Raw genomic sequence first — 14,433 nt, 5'->3', positions numbered from 1 at the left:
GATTGTATTTGGATACCTAATTATGTATGGTGTTGGTCCTATATGGCTATATGCTGTCTAGAGTATGTAAATGTGAGAAGTAAACATCGGTCAAGAAAACTGCTGTGATCGGGTGCTGTTGTCCCACGTGCAAAAAGGGCCTAGAATTGAACAGTTGCCTAATATAAGACTTCGAAAATACAAGTATCTTAACCAACTCAAAAGCTGTGTGTGTTTATACACATCTACAAATCTACATACAAAGCTCAAGGAATATGGCAAATACTTTAACCACTCAACATATCAATTGGCAGGCAAACATGCACAAATGCAACAGGAAAAGCAACTGTCAAGTTTAGGCTCCGTGCAATTCAATGTTTCCCTAACATTATTTTTATTTTTGCTACAAGAATTGACACTTGTTAATGAGCAGAGTGATTCTTTTACAAATGATTCCAAAGATGGATTCTCATCATCACATCAAACTTGGTCATCACAAAGATATCAGAGGATTATGCCTGCCACCCAAAAATAGCAAACCCATCAACAAGCACTGGTCCAATGTCACTGTTTTGATTGAGCTCATGTCAATCAAAACACTGATCAGTGTACATGGAGGATCAGAACTTGGAAGGTTGCTGTTGCATATCAAGTTAGACTACATTGCCTTAACGTTCCTTAGTGCCTTTAAATGTTCACACTAGGCCAAATTTTCTCCATAGATAGTATAGTGATTGAAGATCGCAAATGCGAGGTGACATGCTGTTTGCTTTAATCAGAAATGGGAGATGACTACCAGCTTCTTAATCAATGGTTTATCTTGCCCACCATGGAAGACACATCTAAGCTGACAAAGGAATTATCCATATTTCTACAATGTTCATGCAGGAAGGCTGAACTTTACAATTTCAAGTGTTGATGCCTAGTGCCTTCGATACCCCACGTCCATGTCTTGGACCCTGAGACTGCTGTAAACCTTTCAGGTTCAGTTGGATCTACACTTGTGCTCGTATCCTTTTCAGTCTGACCACTAATTTGGACTATTGATGTTTTGCTGATTCCTTGCTCCAAAGTGTGCATGCTAGCCAACACTGTGTTAACACAAACCTCTTTGGATTCTGAGCTATGCTTGCTGTTTTGCGTTATCTCTATCTCGGGTACCACATTCTGACCAGATGCTTCATGACTTCCAGCATCTTCAAAAGGAACTACCTGAGGCATGAAAATAGAAATGTTAAAAAATTATACTACATAAGTTTCTCGCCATTGAAGGATAATGGTTCACCTGATCCAGTTTCTTGCAAGTTGATGACTCCTTAGCATTTTGATTGACCTGATTCAAGGCATGGTGATCCAATTGATCCAATTTCTTGCAAGTTGATGACTCCTTAGCAGGCTTGCTGCATGTATCCAATCTGAACTGAAATCCTTTCTCCCTTGTTAGTTGCCATGATGTACCTTCATTCCCATCCATCTGCTTTATCATGCACTGCTCAGAGACATTTCCATTCTCTTGCACTGCTGCTGCAAGTTGACCATCAGCTGTGGGACAGACATTACTTTGTTGTTGTTTTGAGTTGAACTGCTCTTCCATCTCCATATCAAGTCGAGAAAGTGCTTGCTGACACTTCAGTTTCTTGAACCTACCAGCTGAACTTTGAGGGGACACATCAAGTCAGGCTAAAGTCGCGGGGCATTGTCAAGATTTATAACATACAACCACAGTTGAGTCTGGAATAGCATTTCAAATTGCTATTGTGCCTCCTACATCAAACTTGAATAAACACGTGAGCTTGAAAACACCTGTTGAATTAAGTTCATGAAAATAAACATAATCAAGTTCAATAAAGTACACATGATAAATGCAAAAGTTATGGAGGTGTGAGGATGTACAGATCTGGGCTAACAGCACATCTAACTCCATGGGATAGGTGGGTGAAAAAAAACAATTGCTATTCGAGATTTGGTGCTTTGAAAGAGCGAAGGCAAGGGCAAGTCCACCAATTAGCACTCTCCAAAGAAAGACCTTACATTGATCGGAGTCTTGTTTAGCCAGCCTTCCATCACACTCGTTTTCCACCAAGCCTAAGATTTAAGCAGGCCCCAAACAGCATTGGCTTTGGTGCCCAGACAACGATGATCTTTGATCATGAGATGATACACCTAATTGGCTATAGCCTTTCAAGATTAAGCCAGTTCGCAAGATCCCAATCCTCAAGGGTGAAAAAGGGCTGCCTATGCTACACCATCATCAAAATCTGGCCCAGTAAGTCATGATATCTGCGAGGGATCTTAGAAAGCCTCCTGGCTGTGCGGAAAGACACCAACACACTAAGGGCTCTGTCACCAGGTGGTGATACTTTTTGCAGTTGCTTTCCTTATTTACTTATATAAATATTTTATTTTTCTTTTCTTTAGTTGCTATTGCTTTTTACCCCCAAAGTTCTCTTGGATTAAGCCCGGATCTTTGCATGGCCAGAAGAATACAAGCTCAGTGTACATAGACACTGAAGCAATTGAGATAGACTTGCCCTGCCACAAAACATTGTCTCAAATGATTCTCTGAACTATGGATTCACTAGAATTGCTTTCTCAACATACATTTTGGATTATTGGTAGATATGGAAGGAGATTCACTAGGTATAGTTGTTTCTAGTTCAACAAAGTGAGAGGTTTTTAGGCTAAATGGTTTTGATATGGACTGCTCTCAACCTTTTACTTTTCCAAGTTTCTTATTTGGACAGTGTTACATATCCTTTTGGACTAACTCTTTGAGATTACAACAGCACCTGCATAAGTTTTCATATATATATCCAATTTGTAGAGTAGATTATAATTTTGTAACTATAATTTTAGACTAACTCTCTAAGATTACAACAGTATCCACATAAGTTTTTAATATTGGATGAAAGAGTGCAAAGGAATGTGTCGTGCGGCTGTTTTTGTGGGCAAAGATCAAATGAATCACTACTATCATCTTATTATAATTTACGAGAATATGCAACCTATTGAATAATGTAAATCAGTGGACATAAAACCTGTCTACGTACAGCAATGGGCCATGTAGATGAGGTCCTCATAATTTATGAGAATCACGCTACCATGATGTTGATATGTCCTCATAAACATAGTTCATGTAGATGAGGCCCAACAGAGTCTAGGCTATGGCTTATTCATTCCTTTCGAAGTTTGAATTTAACCATAGGCATGTGCTTTCTGCTACGTAAACAGACTTGAGAGCTTGCATGATTCACCTTACACAGATATCATGAATATTCATTTGCAAAAAGGAAAGTCATCCTCCCATGAGCTGGAGTCTACAGAATCACAAGAATAACTATGACATTGGCAGAAAGGTTAAAACAGATAAAACTCTTATACTCCTGAAATCAGCTTTAATCTGAACTTTTCCAGTTTTGCACAGGCCAAGGTTTGAATTGAATAAAAGTCACATGCAATGTAGAATGAAAAAAGCTCTTACCGCCGAAATTGTTTTGAGAGGCCATGTTGTGGCCTGCAGACTGAACTACAGAGATTCTGCAGTCAGTTATACCAGATGAAAACCCTCGTTTTGTTGTAGCTAAACAACTACTACTTTGGACAGCAGCATGAGAATCTGAAACTGGTTTGTGCAACAAGCCTGCAGGTTCAGATGCAGTCAGCTCTTCCACATTTTCAGCTTCACACTTGTCTTTCATCTCTGGCAATTTTGGAGTAGTTGATTGCCTGCATTTGAAATGTTGAATCCAGGGGCTTGCCAACACAGATGGTGCAAGTAACCAAGGACTTGAACGATCTTTGGAAGGTAGAAGACCTACAGGCACCTGCCCAGTTGGCTGAAGAAAGCAAAACATCCCAAACAAATTCAACCTCATTTTTTTCGTAAAGGTTTCTACATTAAAGAATGATCAGATATACAAGAGGCTGTCTGACTAGCATGCAAAATGGAATCAAAGAATAATCAGATGTAGAATAGGCTCTCTCTTTTGTTTTATACTTCACACATTTAGTGTTTGTTTGGGTTACTTTTGCCTCATGGCCTCTACCAGAACACCTCTCTTTTTTTTCCGTTATGAATTGAAATATTTACATCAGGCCATCTCGCAAACCTATCATAACCAAAGACATGCAGCAAACACTCGTGGAGCCAAAAGGCTACAAAAATACAAAGCTACTAGAATACATTGGTCTCTTTTTTTCTGTGATCAAATGGCTACGCTAATGTTAAGCCACTTATTTTATTAACTCACGAACCCAGATTCAATTCTCCCTTTTTTCCTACACCTTTACTAAATGATCGCACAGAATGTAGAAGTTGAACCAAAGGCCTTCTGGTCACTGTGCATTCAACTTAACCAACTGAGCTACATACATTTGGTCAAATACATCTCTTTTTTTTTCGTAAAAATAATTGAATTAAGTAGTAAATATTTACATCAGACCATCAGGTCATCAGAGAAACTCTCTCTCTCTTTCTCTCATTACATTCTGTTACATCAGACCATCAAGTCCTCAAAGAAAATGACGAAAGACTATCAGGACTTTATCACAAAGAGAAAATCACCCTACTGGTGTAGAGCAAACAATGGCTAGCCAGAGGGCAGCAATGTCAGGAAGAACCAGGCCTGCTAATATCATAGAAGAAATCTGCCATAGCACTAAACCTCGAATACGAGCCACATGACCATGGATGCCTGAGACCGAATCAAAAATAAAGGCATTCCAAGTCTGCCAAAATGCCACAAGGCAGTCCATCTAAGGAACTGGAACAGGCAAGAATAATCAGAATGCAAAAAAGGCACGGAGGGCATCTTTCCCATAATCCATGACTGGGCTGTTATCCGGAGCTGAGTCGCCGAGAGCCACACGTGAGAAATAAAACCAGATCTGTCACGCAACTGGACAAGAGGCAAAAAGATGAAGCAATGTTTCATCACATGTAGTGCAGAATACACAATGACCAGCAGAGATCTTTTGAGCACACAGCACCTCTCCAGTTGGAAGACCACCAATCAGCAGTCTCCACAAGAAGACTTTTCCCTGATAGGGGACCATAGACTTCCAAAGCTGAAGGAATCTTTCCTGCCACTTCTTTTTGCCATCCCTAATATGCCATAATTTATTCACCTTCGTAGTGACCCATCTCTTGGGCTCCACCATCTGAAGGTATATCTGGTTAGTAGACCTCTTCTCAAAATCATCCGGAATCACAAACTTCTAGTCACGCCAAGGATGTAGATGTGGTAAAGGAGAGAACCTTTGAAGTTTGACCTGTATGGATGACCAAATGTCACAATATCCACGGGGTACCCGAAAGTGTTAACGAATACGCCGAAATGAGTAAAGATGGGATTGCCCAAGAATAACCCCATCAAAAACTATCTGTAGCACCAAACGAGCCATCCGATTAAACTTGAGTCTATGCAAATCTTTGTCCGGCCAATCCAACAATCTGAAGGAGATCCTTGCAGTGAATTCGCCTCCTTGGGAATCTCAGGAGGGCGCCAAACTGAAAAACGTAAAATCTCCTACCACAATGCAATCAAATGAGAAAGGAGAAAAGACTGGGTGGTCTTAATTGGCCTTGAGGAGTTGAGCACATGAAACCAGGAGGCATGAATAACCGTATTACCATGAGAGATGCTAATCTTTTCAATGAAAAACTTTGTAATGTCTGACCAAGGATGACTCTGTACACGTAAGGCCTACAAAAGGGCCAACCTCAAGGCTTTCATATGCAAATTCACATCCAACAAAGCTGCTCCCCCCATTCATTTAGGCATAGTCACATGTTGCCACGAAATCCAAAACTAACCCAACCAGTTCCCCTTCTTTTTCCACAACATAAACCTGATAGGCTGAACTAGTTCCAAAAGGGACTTCTTAGTCCAATGAAGTAGTGGCAAAAAGAACAATATCATATTGATCATAATACTTTGAGCAACTTTTAGTCTGACATGTAAAGGCCAGCCTTGAGATGTACATGAACCTGTCATGAATCCGAGAGGCCATCCAATCCAGCAAGGCGCGGGGTGCTACCTCCACACCAATAGGATATCCCAAGTGTCTGGTTATGTTTCCCTTTGGGATCACAATTCCATGCCAGCCCAAGGCCTGCACATCAATCTCCGTACAGGAGAGAAGTGTAGATTTCTGCGTGTTAATATGAAGACCAGATGCCAAAGCAAAAAGATTCCATGCCACCATTGCCCGATTAACATTGGTGCGATCAACCTTAAGGAACATAAAAGAATCATTTGCCAAAGATTGACCCACAAGTTGAGTCCCACTAGGAAGAGTCAAGCCAACTATCTCACCTTGATCTGCCAATATATCCAACAATGAGAGCATCGGGTGAGTGACCAAAGCAAACAACAAAGGGCTGAGAGGGCAACCTTGCCTAAGAGATCGAGATAAGGCAATTTCTTCTGTGATCCCTCTTTTAACAGCAATACGAGCCACAGCTCCCTGACCTTTAGTGTCAATAAGAGAAACCATGCGAGAGCCAAATCCCATTGTAGACAATAATTGCTATAAGAAAGGCCAGCTAACATGATCAAATGCCTTCTCAATATCAAGCTGAAGCATAACTACTTGGTGTGCTAAAGCTTTAGCATAGTCGATTCCTAGTTGAACATTCAGAATGTTATGCATGATATTCCGACCTTTAATGAAACCATATTGACATGAATGAACCAAGTGCGGAAAAACTTTCTACAATCTATTGGCAATGATTTTGGAGAAATTTTAAATAACGAACCCATAACACAAATAGGTCTCCATTGTTTCAAAGAGGTTGAACCTTGGGTAACAACCGAATGACAGCAATCTTCCAATCGAATGGCATGATACCAAAGTTCCACACTTGCTAACACAAGTGAGTCAATGGGTCTTTAAGCTGCTGCACATTAGCTGAAAATAGCTCATTAGGAAGTCCATCCCAGCCAGGGCTTTTCCTTCAGGGTAGATTAGATAGCACTTCTTCCACTTCATCTTCCGAAATATCCGCCTCCATTAAGTCCACCCATTCTGGTTTGACCTGTTTGCTTACCAAGTCGCAAATATATCGATGAGCAGAGAGGACAACATCATAAAAATTCTCTTGCGGACCTAGCAAGGACTTATAAAACTCAACACACATACGAATGATGGAGGCCAAATCAGTCACCATAACACCCTCTTCATCCATTAGGCGCACAATATTTTCCTGAGTATATATCTGGTGCAGGCGAGCAAAGAATTGATGGGATTGACAATTATTATCGTGTAAAGCTTCAGCTTTGGCCAGCATTCTTGAAGAGAATGAACTTTTCCTTTCAACCATTCAATGCATGTGATCAAGTCATTATTAGAATCTCCTGATTGACTTAGAGATAGGGAATGGGCCAACAAAGTTTGGGCATTCTACAATTCAGCTCGTAAAGAGGAAGCATGTTGAATACCATGCTGACGGGATAACTGTCGGGCATTATCCCTAAAAACAGCCCATGCGTCCCTTTCACCAGATAGGACCTTCAAGCTAAAGGAAGAGATCACTTGCTGAACATATTCCAAAAACTAATCCTGCTACAGAAAAGATTGATTAAAACGAAGTGACAACCGAGTAAGAAAAGCCTTAAATACATGAACATATCTATGAGTCATTTCCAAGACCAAAGGGTAATAATCTGATAAGACATGCTGTCGTTCCACCCTCATGTCAATAACTGCTGGAAGAAAGGAATCACTCTAACAAGTAAATATCCGATCCAGTCTAGCCCAGGTGTTAGGATGCTGCAAGATCGATAGGTATAACCAGATTGTGATGGATACATCTAGAATCACATGTCCTGCTTCAAAGATCCAGTTGCAAGGGCATCCCAAGTCTGTCTCTCAGGACCATCCATAACTGAGTGCAGAGAAGTAGCCTGATCCCCACATAGACATGCATTAAAATCTCCCATGACAAAACCTTGACAGGCCATGGACAAGCAATGCAAGTCATTCCAAAGTAGACAACGTTCCCTAGCCGTGGAAGGAGCATACACGTCTACCAACCACAAAACCTCTCCCTCATAAAGTATCTCCAAAATCACAAATCAACCTCGAGGGTCTTGAGAAACTAGCGATGGTTGTAGGCAGGATTTGACAGCCAACATAACCCCATACTTATATGGAACTCGACCACTGAAGAAAACCACATAATCCTTGTAAACATAAGAGGATCCTGCCAAAGCATGTTGTTTATGTTCCACCACACAAAGTACATCCCACTTTCTGGCAAACACCACTTTCCATAACCGATACTGCTTGCTACACGAAGAGATACCTTTCACATTCCACAACACAATTCTCATAATAAATCGGAAATGAGAAAACTACTAAACCACCGCTTTTCCTTTCCCTTTTACATCTATAGCTTTCGCTGCATGGAATCTTTCCATCTCACTTTGAATTACATCTACAAGGTCTACCCTTTGTAAACCAATAATCGAAGCCTGTGAAGAAAACTGTTGCTGCTGTGAACAAAAAACATCCCTAGGAGGAACAAGCCTCCCCTGCACATCGAAGCGCAAAGCAGAATTCGAATTCCTTTTATCATCCTCAGTCGGAGGACGTGAAGATTGAGGGTTCATGTAAAACCCCCTACCTCTGCATTGAAAGGTCTGAGTGATGGGGTGTGAAGATGGGTGGGCAGGAGCTGAACGAGAAGCTTGTCTTGCATTACGTCTAACCACTAATTCCCAAGAATCTTCCTGGGAAGACTCATTCCGATCAAGCGGAATGGAAGTACGCTCACGAGCCACTTGAGGAACCTCCTTCTTACCTTCATCACGACCATGTTGGAGAGGCATCTCAGAATCAGCTTGAGGCTGCTAATGTATGTGGGGAGGATGGTGGTCTTGCATATCCATGTCTGAAACCATAGATTGCTACAAAACCTCCCGATTTTGGTCACATTCCGAAATAAAATGGCCCAATTGGCCGCATCGGAAATAGTGTCCTACAAAAGTACCCCATTTCAACTCATAAACCAAGGTTTGCAGTCCTAGAACCTGAAGACGAGGGCGAGGGTTTTCTATGTCCCATAGCATGCATGCCTTGTTCCAATTGCGAGAAGTCCGCCGAGGCTCTACCAACACGTTGCCTAAGGTTCTCAAAACCAAAGGGAGGAGTCTCCAAAAATGCACAGGGAAATCAACTACCTCTACCCAAATAGGGCATGCCTGCCTCAAGACCTCTTGAAACTCAGCCATGGGCCTCCAAGGGACCATGTGAACCAGTTGCCCCATCCAAAAAAAAAAAGGGATACGCTGCATGATGAAAGACCGCACTTCCGAGGAGCGAAAAAATACCTCAAAAAACCCCTTGGGACCATCATAAACCTCTTCAACAAGAGGGGCCTACACATGCCCTGAAGCATCTTCTTGGCACTGTTGAACATTTACAAGCATAGACTGCAGCCAGGTACGGATCCTTGTGATCAGGGGAGTCCTTCCTGTAAAATAAAAGATGGCTGCCCTCTCATGGAAGGCAGCAATCTACTGTAGCACCAGTTCCGTTCCCATGATTGCATCTACCTAATCCCCTTTTGGAAAAGAGTTAGCTTTACTCTTATTAACATGGACATAATCAGACATAAGATGATTGGCAATGGCCAAAATGAATTGAAGAGACCCATCAGGTTGTGGACCAAAAGCTTGGACCTCTGGCTGAGGCAAATTTGGGGGGCATAATAGCAGATCTTCAACCGACATCTTCTGACATTTACCTGTCTCATCCCCTTCTATCAACTGCCTGGAATCCTCCGCCAATGAATCACTCTCCAAATCCAGCAAAAGTTGGTCATTCTTAGTCCCTAAATGCTGGTTGAGAAAGGCCACATCGATACCATTTGTCCCCTGCAGATTTTCCATCACTAAACTAGATGCTAAGCAAGAATTGCTTTGTCTTCCTTGTTGCAAGCTTGAAGACCAAAAGTCTCTCTCTCTCTCTCTCTCTCTCTCTCTCTCTCTCTTTTTCTGTGTGCAGGCAGTGAGCACTCTGATCTGAGCAGAGACGCAGTCCCGCTCTGCCAAATGACCTTTCTCTCTCACTTCTCGGCACAGTAACATACACAGCATGGCACCCAGGAGCAGCAGGACCTAGGGCTGGTGTCTAGCGGAGCAGCAGATGCAAAAAACTTGACATGATGCTTCCTTTCATTGATGATAATAGTCGAGATTAGGGTTTCCTGCAACATGGCACTTGTGCAGATCAGGACGAGCACGTTCAGGAGAACCACAGGCTAGCAGGGCGTTCAAAGTCAGTGGGCGTCTGCAACATGGCGCGAAGCAACGAGGCAAGAGACTGTCTGAAGGAGTCGCAAGTCAATTTCGACAGGGCGCGCACAAGTCCAGATGCCGGTAGGGACGCACCGGTCCAGGCGACGACAGTGACTCTCGCAAGTCCAGACAACACTGGCACGGACGCGCAAGTCCAAGCGACGGCAGGTGACGACTGTGGCTCACACAGTTGCAGCAACGGCAGGGACGCGGACAAGGTCAGCAGACAGGCGGCAAATCTCTACGCCATCTCTCTCGCCAACTCTCTCTCTCTCTCTCTCTCTCTCTCTCTCTCTCTCTCCAAATACATCTCTCTCTATCTTTCTCTACTTCCCCCATCCCCCCCAAAAAAAAACACTCCCTCCAACCAATCAGCATTTAAATCTATTTTTGCTCACTGTTTAATTCTCAAACAGTTGTATCATTTTAGTGGCATTTGTAACTCATGGTCTCACAAGCCACTTTCGCCCTTGGTAGACATTAATAAATCATTTCATTTCATCTGTGTGTGTGTGTGTGCGAACAATTCTAAACTACTAAAGAGAATTTATTCACAAGGGCCTTACGGCCAACCAAGTGGACTCAAAGAGGTAGAAAATAACATAGGAAGCTAGATGGCTACAATGACAGGAAAAGGGAACTCTCTCTTTTTTTTTTTCGTAAAAGGTAATTGTATTAATTACGAAAAAGGTACAAGTTTACATGATTACAAGATACACGATGGCTCTATCCCATCGTGTGTAAAAACACTCTGTCTCTCTACAAGAACTAAACGACTAAAGAGTTACAAAAAGTCATGGCAAAGACGCAGAGGAAATTGCCATATGCCAGGAACGTAAGTCCTCCCGAGGGAGCATGTCAGAGTGCCGAATAAGATCTATCTGCCAATGCAAGAGACCTTTAAGCCTAGCAATATGCCGCTGAACATTAGAGGCGGAATAAAAAAGAAAAGCATTCTGAATGGTCTAGTTATGCCAACAGCCCCAATATCTAAGAAAGTGAAAGAAGATCTTCATATGTGGCTGTGTCAGTGTGGGGTATTTGGGCTGCACAAAAACCCAATCAAACGGGCGTAGCGAGAAACCGACCACCGCTCGCCAAATCGATGACGGGCCAATTCCACACTGGTGGTGCAAAAGAAACAATTGCCATAGGAGATTCAACGCTTGGAAAGAGCTGAAGCAAGCGGAAAACCACCAATCATCACCCTCCAAAGAAAGACCTTATATTTGAAGGGTGTCTTGTTCAACCAACCCTCCATCACAGTTACCCTCCACCATGACCGGGATTTACGCAATCCCCATAGAGTATTAGCTTTAGTAACCAGCCATTGATGATCTTTAATCAGAAGATGATACACCTGGTTAGCTGAAGCCTTTTCTAAATTCAGCCGGCCTGCAAAGTCCCAGTCCTGCCAAGGATGATCCGAAGCAAGGGCAGGAAAGGGTTGTCTGCTCTGGAGCACCATCAAAAGCTGTCCCCATAAATCCATGTATCCACGAGGGATCCTGAAAAGCCTCCTGGCTGTACAAAACGATATCAACACACTGCGACTGGCAAGGGTGGCGTTTGCGACTGAAGTCAAGCCCAAACGTGCCATGCGGTTAAATTTTGGTCGAAGCTCATGTTTACCTTCCCACGAAAGTAACCGCGAGACTGCCAACAATTCCAGTTGAAAAGAGTTAGTACCTAAGCAATCCTCCACTAGATGCCACTGAACCTTCCGGAGGACCAATCTCCAGGAACATACTAAATGGGCAAGCAGGGATGATGAAGAACTGGAAAATCGAGAATCGGCATTAAGAACATGCCACCAAGAACTCCAGATTTGGGTATTACCATACAGAAGCCCGTGATCCTCAAGAAAATAACGGACTATAATGACCCACGGGTGATGATCCGAGCACATGGCGCGAAAAAGAGACCAACGGAGTGCCAGCATATGAGTTTGGGCATCTAAAATAGCCCCACCACCCATGCGTTTGGGGGTGCATGCATGAGACCAAGAAATCTAGAAAATGCCTGTATGCAAGGAATCCTTCTTCCATAACATGAAACGAATAGACTGAGTAAGAGCATTCAATGTAGTAGTAGTCCAGGGTAGCAATGGCAAGAAATATGTGAGCATTGGCAACATAATTGTCTAAGCCACTTTGAGGCGAACATGGAAGGGCCAAGCCTGTGAATTCCAATACAGAAACTTAGCCGCCAGTTTCTATGAAATCCACTCTAGTAGCTGCTTTGGCGGAACATCAACACCCAAAGGGTACCCAAGATGCCTGACAATGGAACCACGGGGAACAACCATTCCTTGCCAGTCCAATGACTGCAAATCCGACTCCGTGTAGCTGAGAATGGCTGATTTCAAAGCATTGATGCGAAGACCAGAAGCCTGACCAAAGAGAGCCCAAACATCTAATGCTTTGCGAAGGCTATCCTTGTCTGTGCGCAGAATCATAAAGCTGTCATCAGCCAAGGATTGACTAATGAAGTACTGTCCAGAAGGAAGCGACAATCCAGCCAACTGAGTAGAAGCTGCCATATGAGATAACATCGAAAGAACTGGATGAGTCGCAAGGGCAAAGAAGAGAGGACTCAAAGGGCACCCATGTCTGACAGAGTGGGCAAGGACAAATGGCTCGGTAACGCCTCCATTCAGCATGACTCGCGAAGAAGCTGCAGCACTAATGGTGTAGATCAGACGAGACATCCGAGCACCAAAGCCCATAGTAGACATAAGTTCTGCAATGAAAGACCAGTCCAGATGATCAAAACCCTTTTCCAAGTCCAATTGAATCAGTACGACCTCCTGATTAGAATGCCTTGCATAATCAATCGCCAGTTGCGCATTTAATACATTGTGCAAAATGTTTCCGCCCTTAATGAAACCATATTGGAGAGGATGCACAATGGTAGGAAGATGCTTATGGAATCGATTCGCCATTACTTTGGAAAAGATTTTATACATACAGCCCATCAAAGAAATTGGGCGCCAATGTTTCAACATAGACGGCGAAGGAACTTTTGGAGGCAGTCTAATAAGTCCTTCTTTCCATGAGGAAGGCATGATCCCCATTTCCCACACCTGCTGAAACAAAGTCATCAATGGTTTCGCCAGTTGGGTAGCAAAAACCTCAAAGAACTCATTGGTGAGACCATCCTAGCTAGGACTTTTATCCTTGGGCAAGTGTTGCTTATGCTTGCTTACTATTTTCTCATGTTGCCTTAGTCCACAACTAGCTTAAGGAACGGGCCATCCATTTTATGCTTTGGAAAAATGACTTTTTGAATGTTGGCATTTTCTATCCCCTTGCATTGGCTCTTGGCTGCAGGGGAATAGGACTGGTTTCTTCTATACCATTGTAGTTGAGGCTTCCCATCACAAATTCATATAATGTTCTTTTGCAAAAAATATTTAGGCCCTCTTTTCTGACATTTGGCATGCTTTGACAAGGACTAGGATGGATGCTTTTGATTGGGTCTTTGGCAAGGATAAATATCATGGTCTAGCACAACCTCATATAAAGATTCTGTTTCACTGTTTTTAGAATATGGGGTTGTTGGCATATTTGGGTCACTCACAATGCATTCATTTTTTATGCTAGCTCAGGCATTCAGTGTCATGTCCGGAAGCTTAAGGGACAATGGTAGCTTGATATTATTCAGCATGTTGTATCTAACCAGAGATGATTTAGTTTCTTGGCACTGGGTGGTCTCTTAAGTGACCCTGCCCTAACTTTTGCAATTTTTCAAATGACATATATAATTACTCATTATTGAAAGAGAGTGACAGAGAGAAGATGCAATCATGTCCATGATGGGCACCGGTTCTGATCTCTGCATAGCAACTAGGGTGACATGGCAACGCAAATAAACTCAAACATGATAGGGAAGAGCAACAAGATAGACATGGCAGGCACAACAGGGAAGAGCAACAGGATAAACATGACACGTCAGATAGACACAACAAGAGAGAGAGAAAGCAAGGCAGTCTGTAGTGGACCCTCTTGGCTGATATTTGGAGAGTTGTGGCTAGCCCATCGCTACGTCTCTCTAACCAAGTCTTTGCTAAGGCAAAACATCCCATTCCAACACAACCACATATGAAGACCTTGTTTCATTTTTTGCGATTTTGGGGATGTTGGCCTAG

At 42.8% G+C, this 14,433-nt stretch overlaps 1 protein-coding gene across 1 annotated transcript in view; it reads right to left on the bottom strand.

Annotated features, from left to right (window-relative positions):
• Positions 1 to 336: 336 nt before the first annotated feature.
• Positions 337 to 14,433, bottom strand: part of LOC148022168 (uncharacterized) — a 29,571-nt gene continuing 15,474 nt past the window's right edge. Inside the window, exons 3-5 of the mRNA XM_087697804.1 lie at positions 3,461 to 3,815; positions 1,265 to 1,629; positions 337 to 1,191 (exon numbers count right to left, since the gene is read on the bottom strand). Of these exons, the coding sequence (XP_087553930.1) occupies positions 880 to 1,191; positions 1,265 to 1,629; positions 3,461 to 3,815 (1,032 nt within the window). The 3' untranslated portion in view covers positions 337 to 879. The remainder of the gene's footprint in view (positions 1,192 to 1,264; positions 1,630 to 3,460; positions 3,816 to 14,433) is intronic.

Source organism: Lygodium microphyllum, chromosome 17 (genome assembly GCF_053477565.2).
Source record: "Lygodium microphyllum isolate KBCC chromosome 17, Lygodium_microphyllum_v1.1.10, whole genome shotgun sequence".
NCBI classification, from domain to species: Eukaryota; Viridiplantae; Streptophyta; class Polypodiopsida; order Schizaeales; family Lygodiaceae; genus Lygodium; species Lygodium microphyllum.
This window is presented reverse-complemented; position numbering and strand designations above follow the sequence as displayed.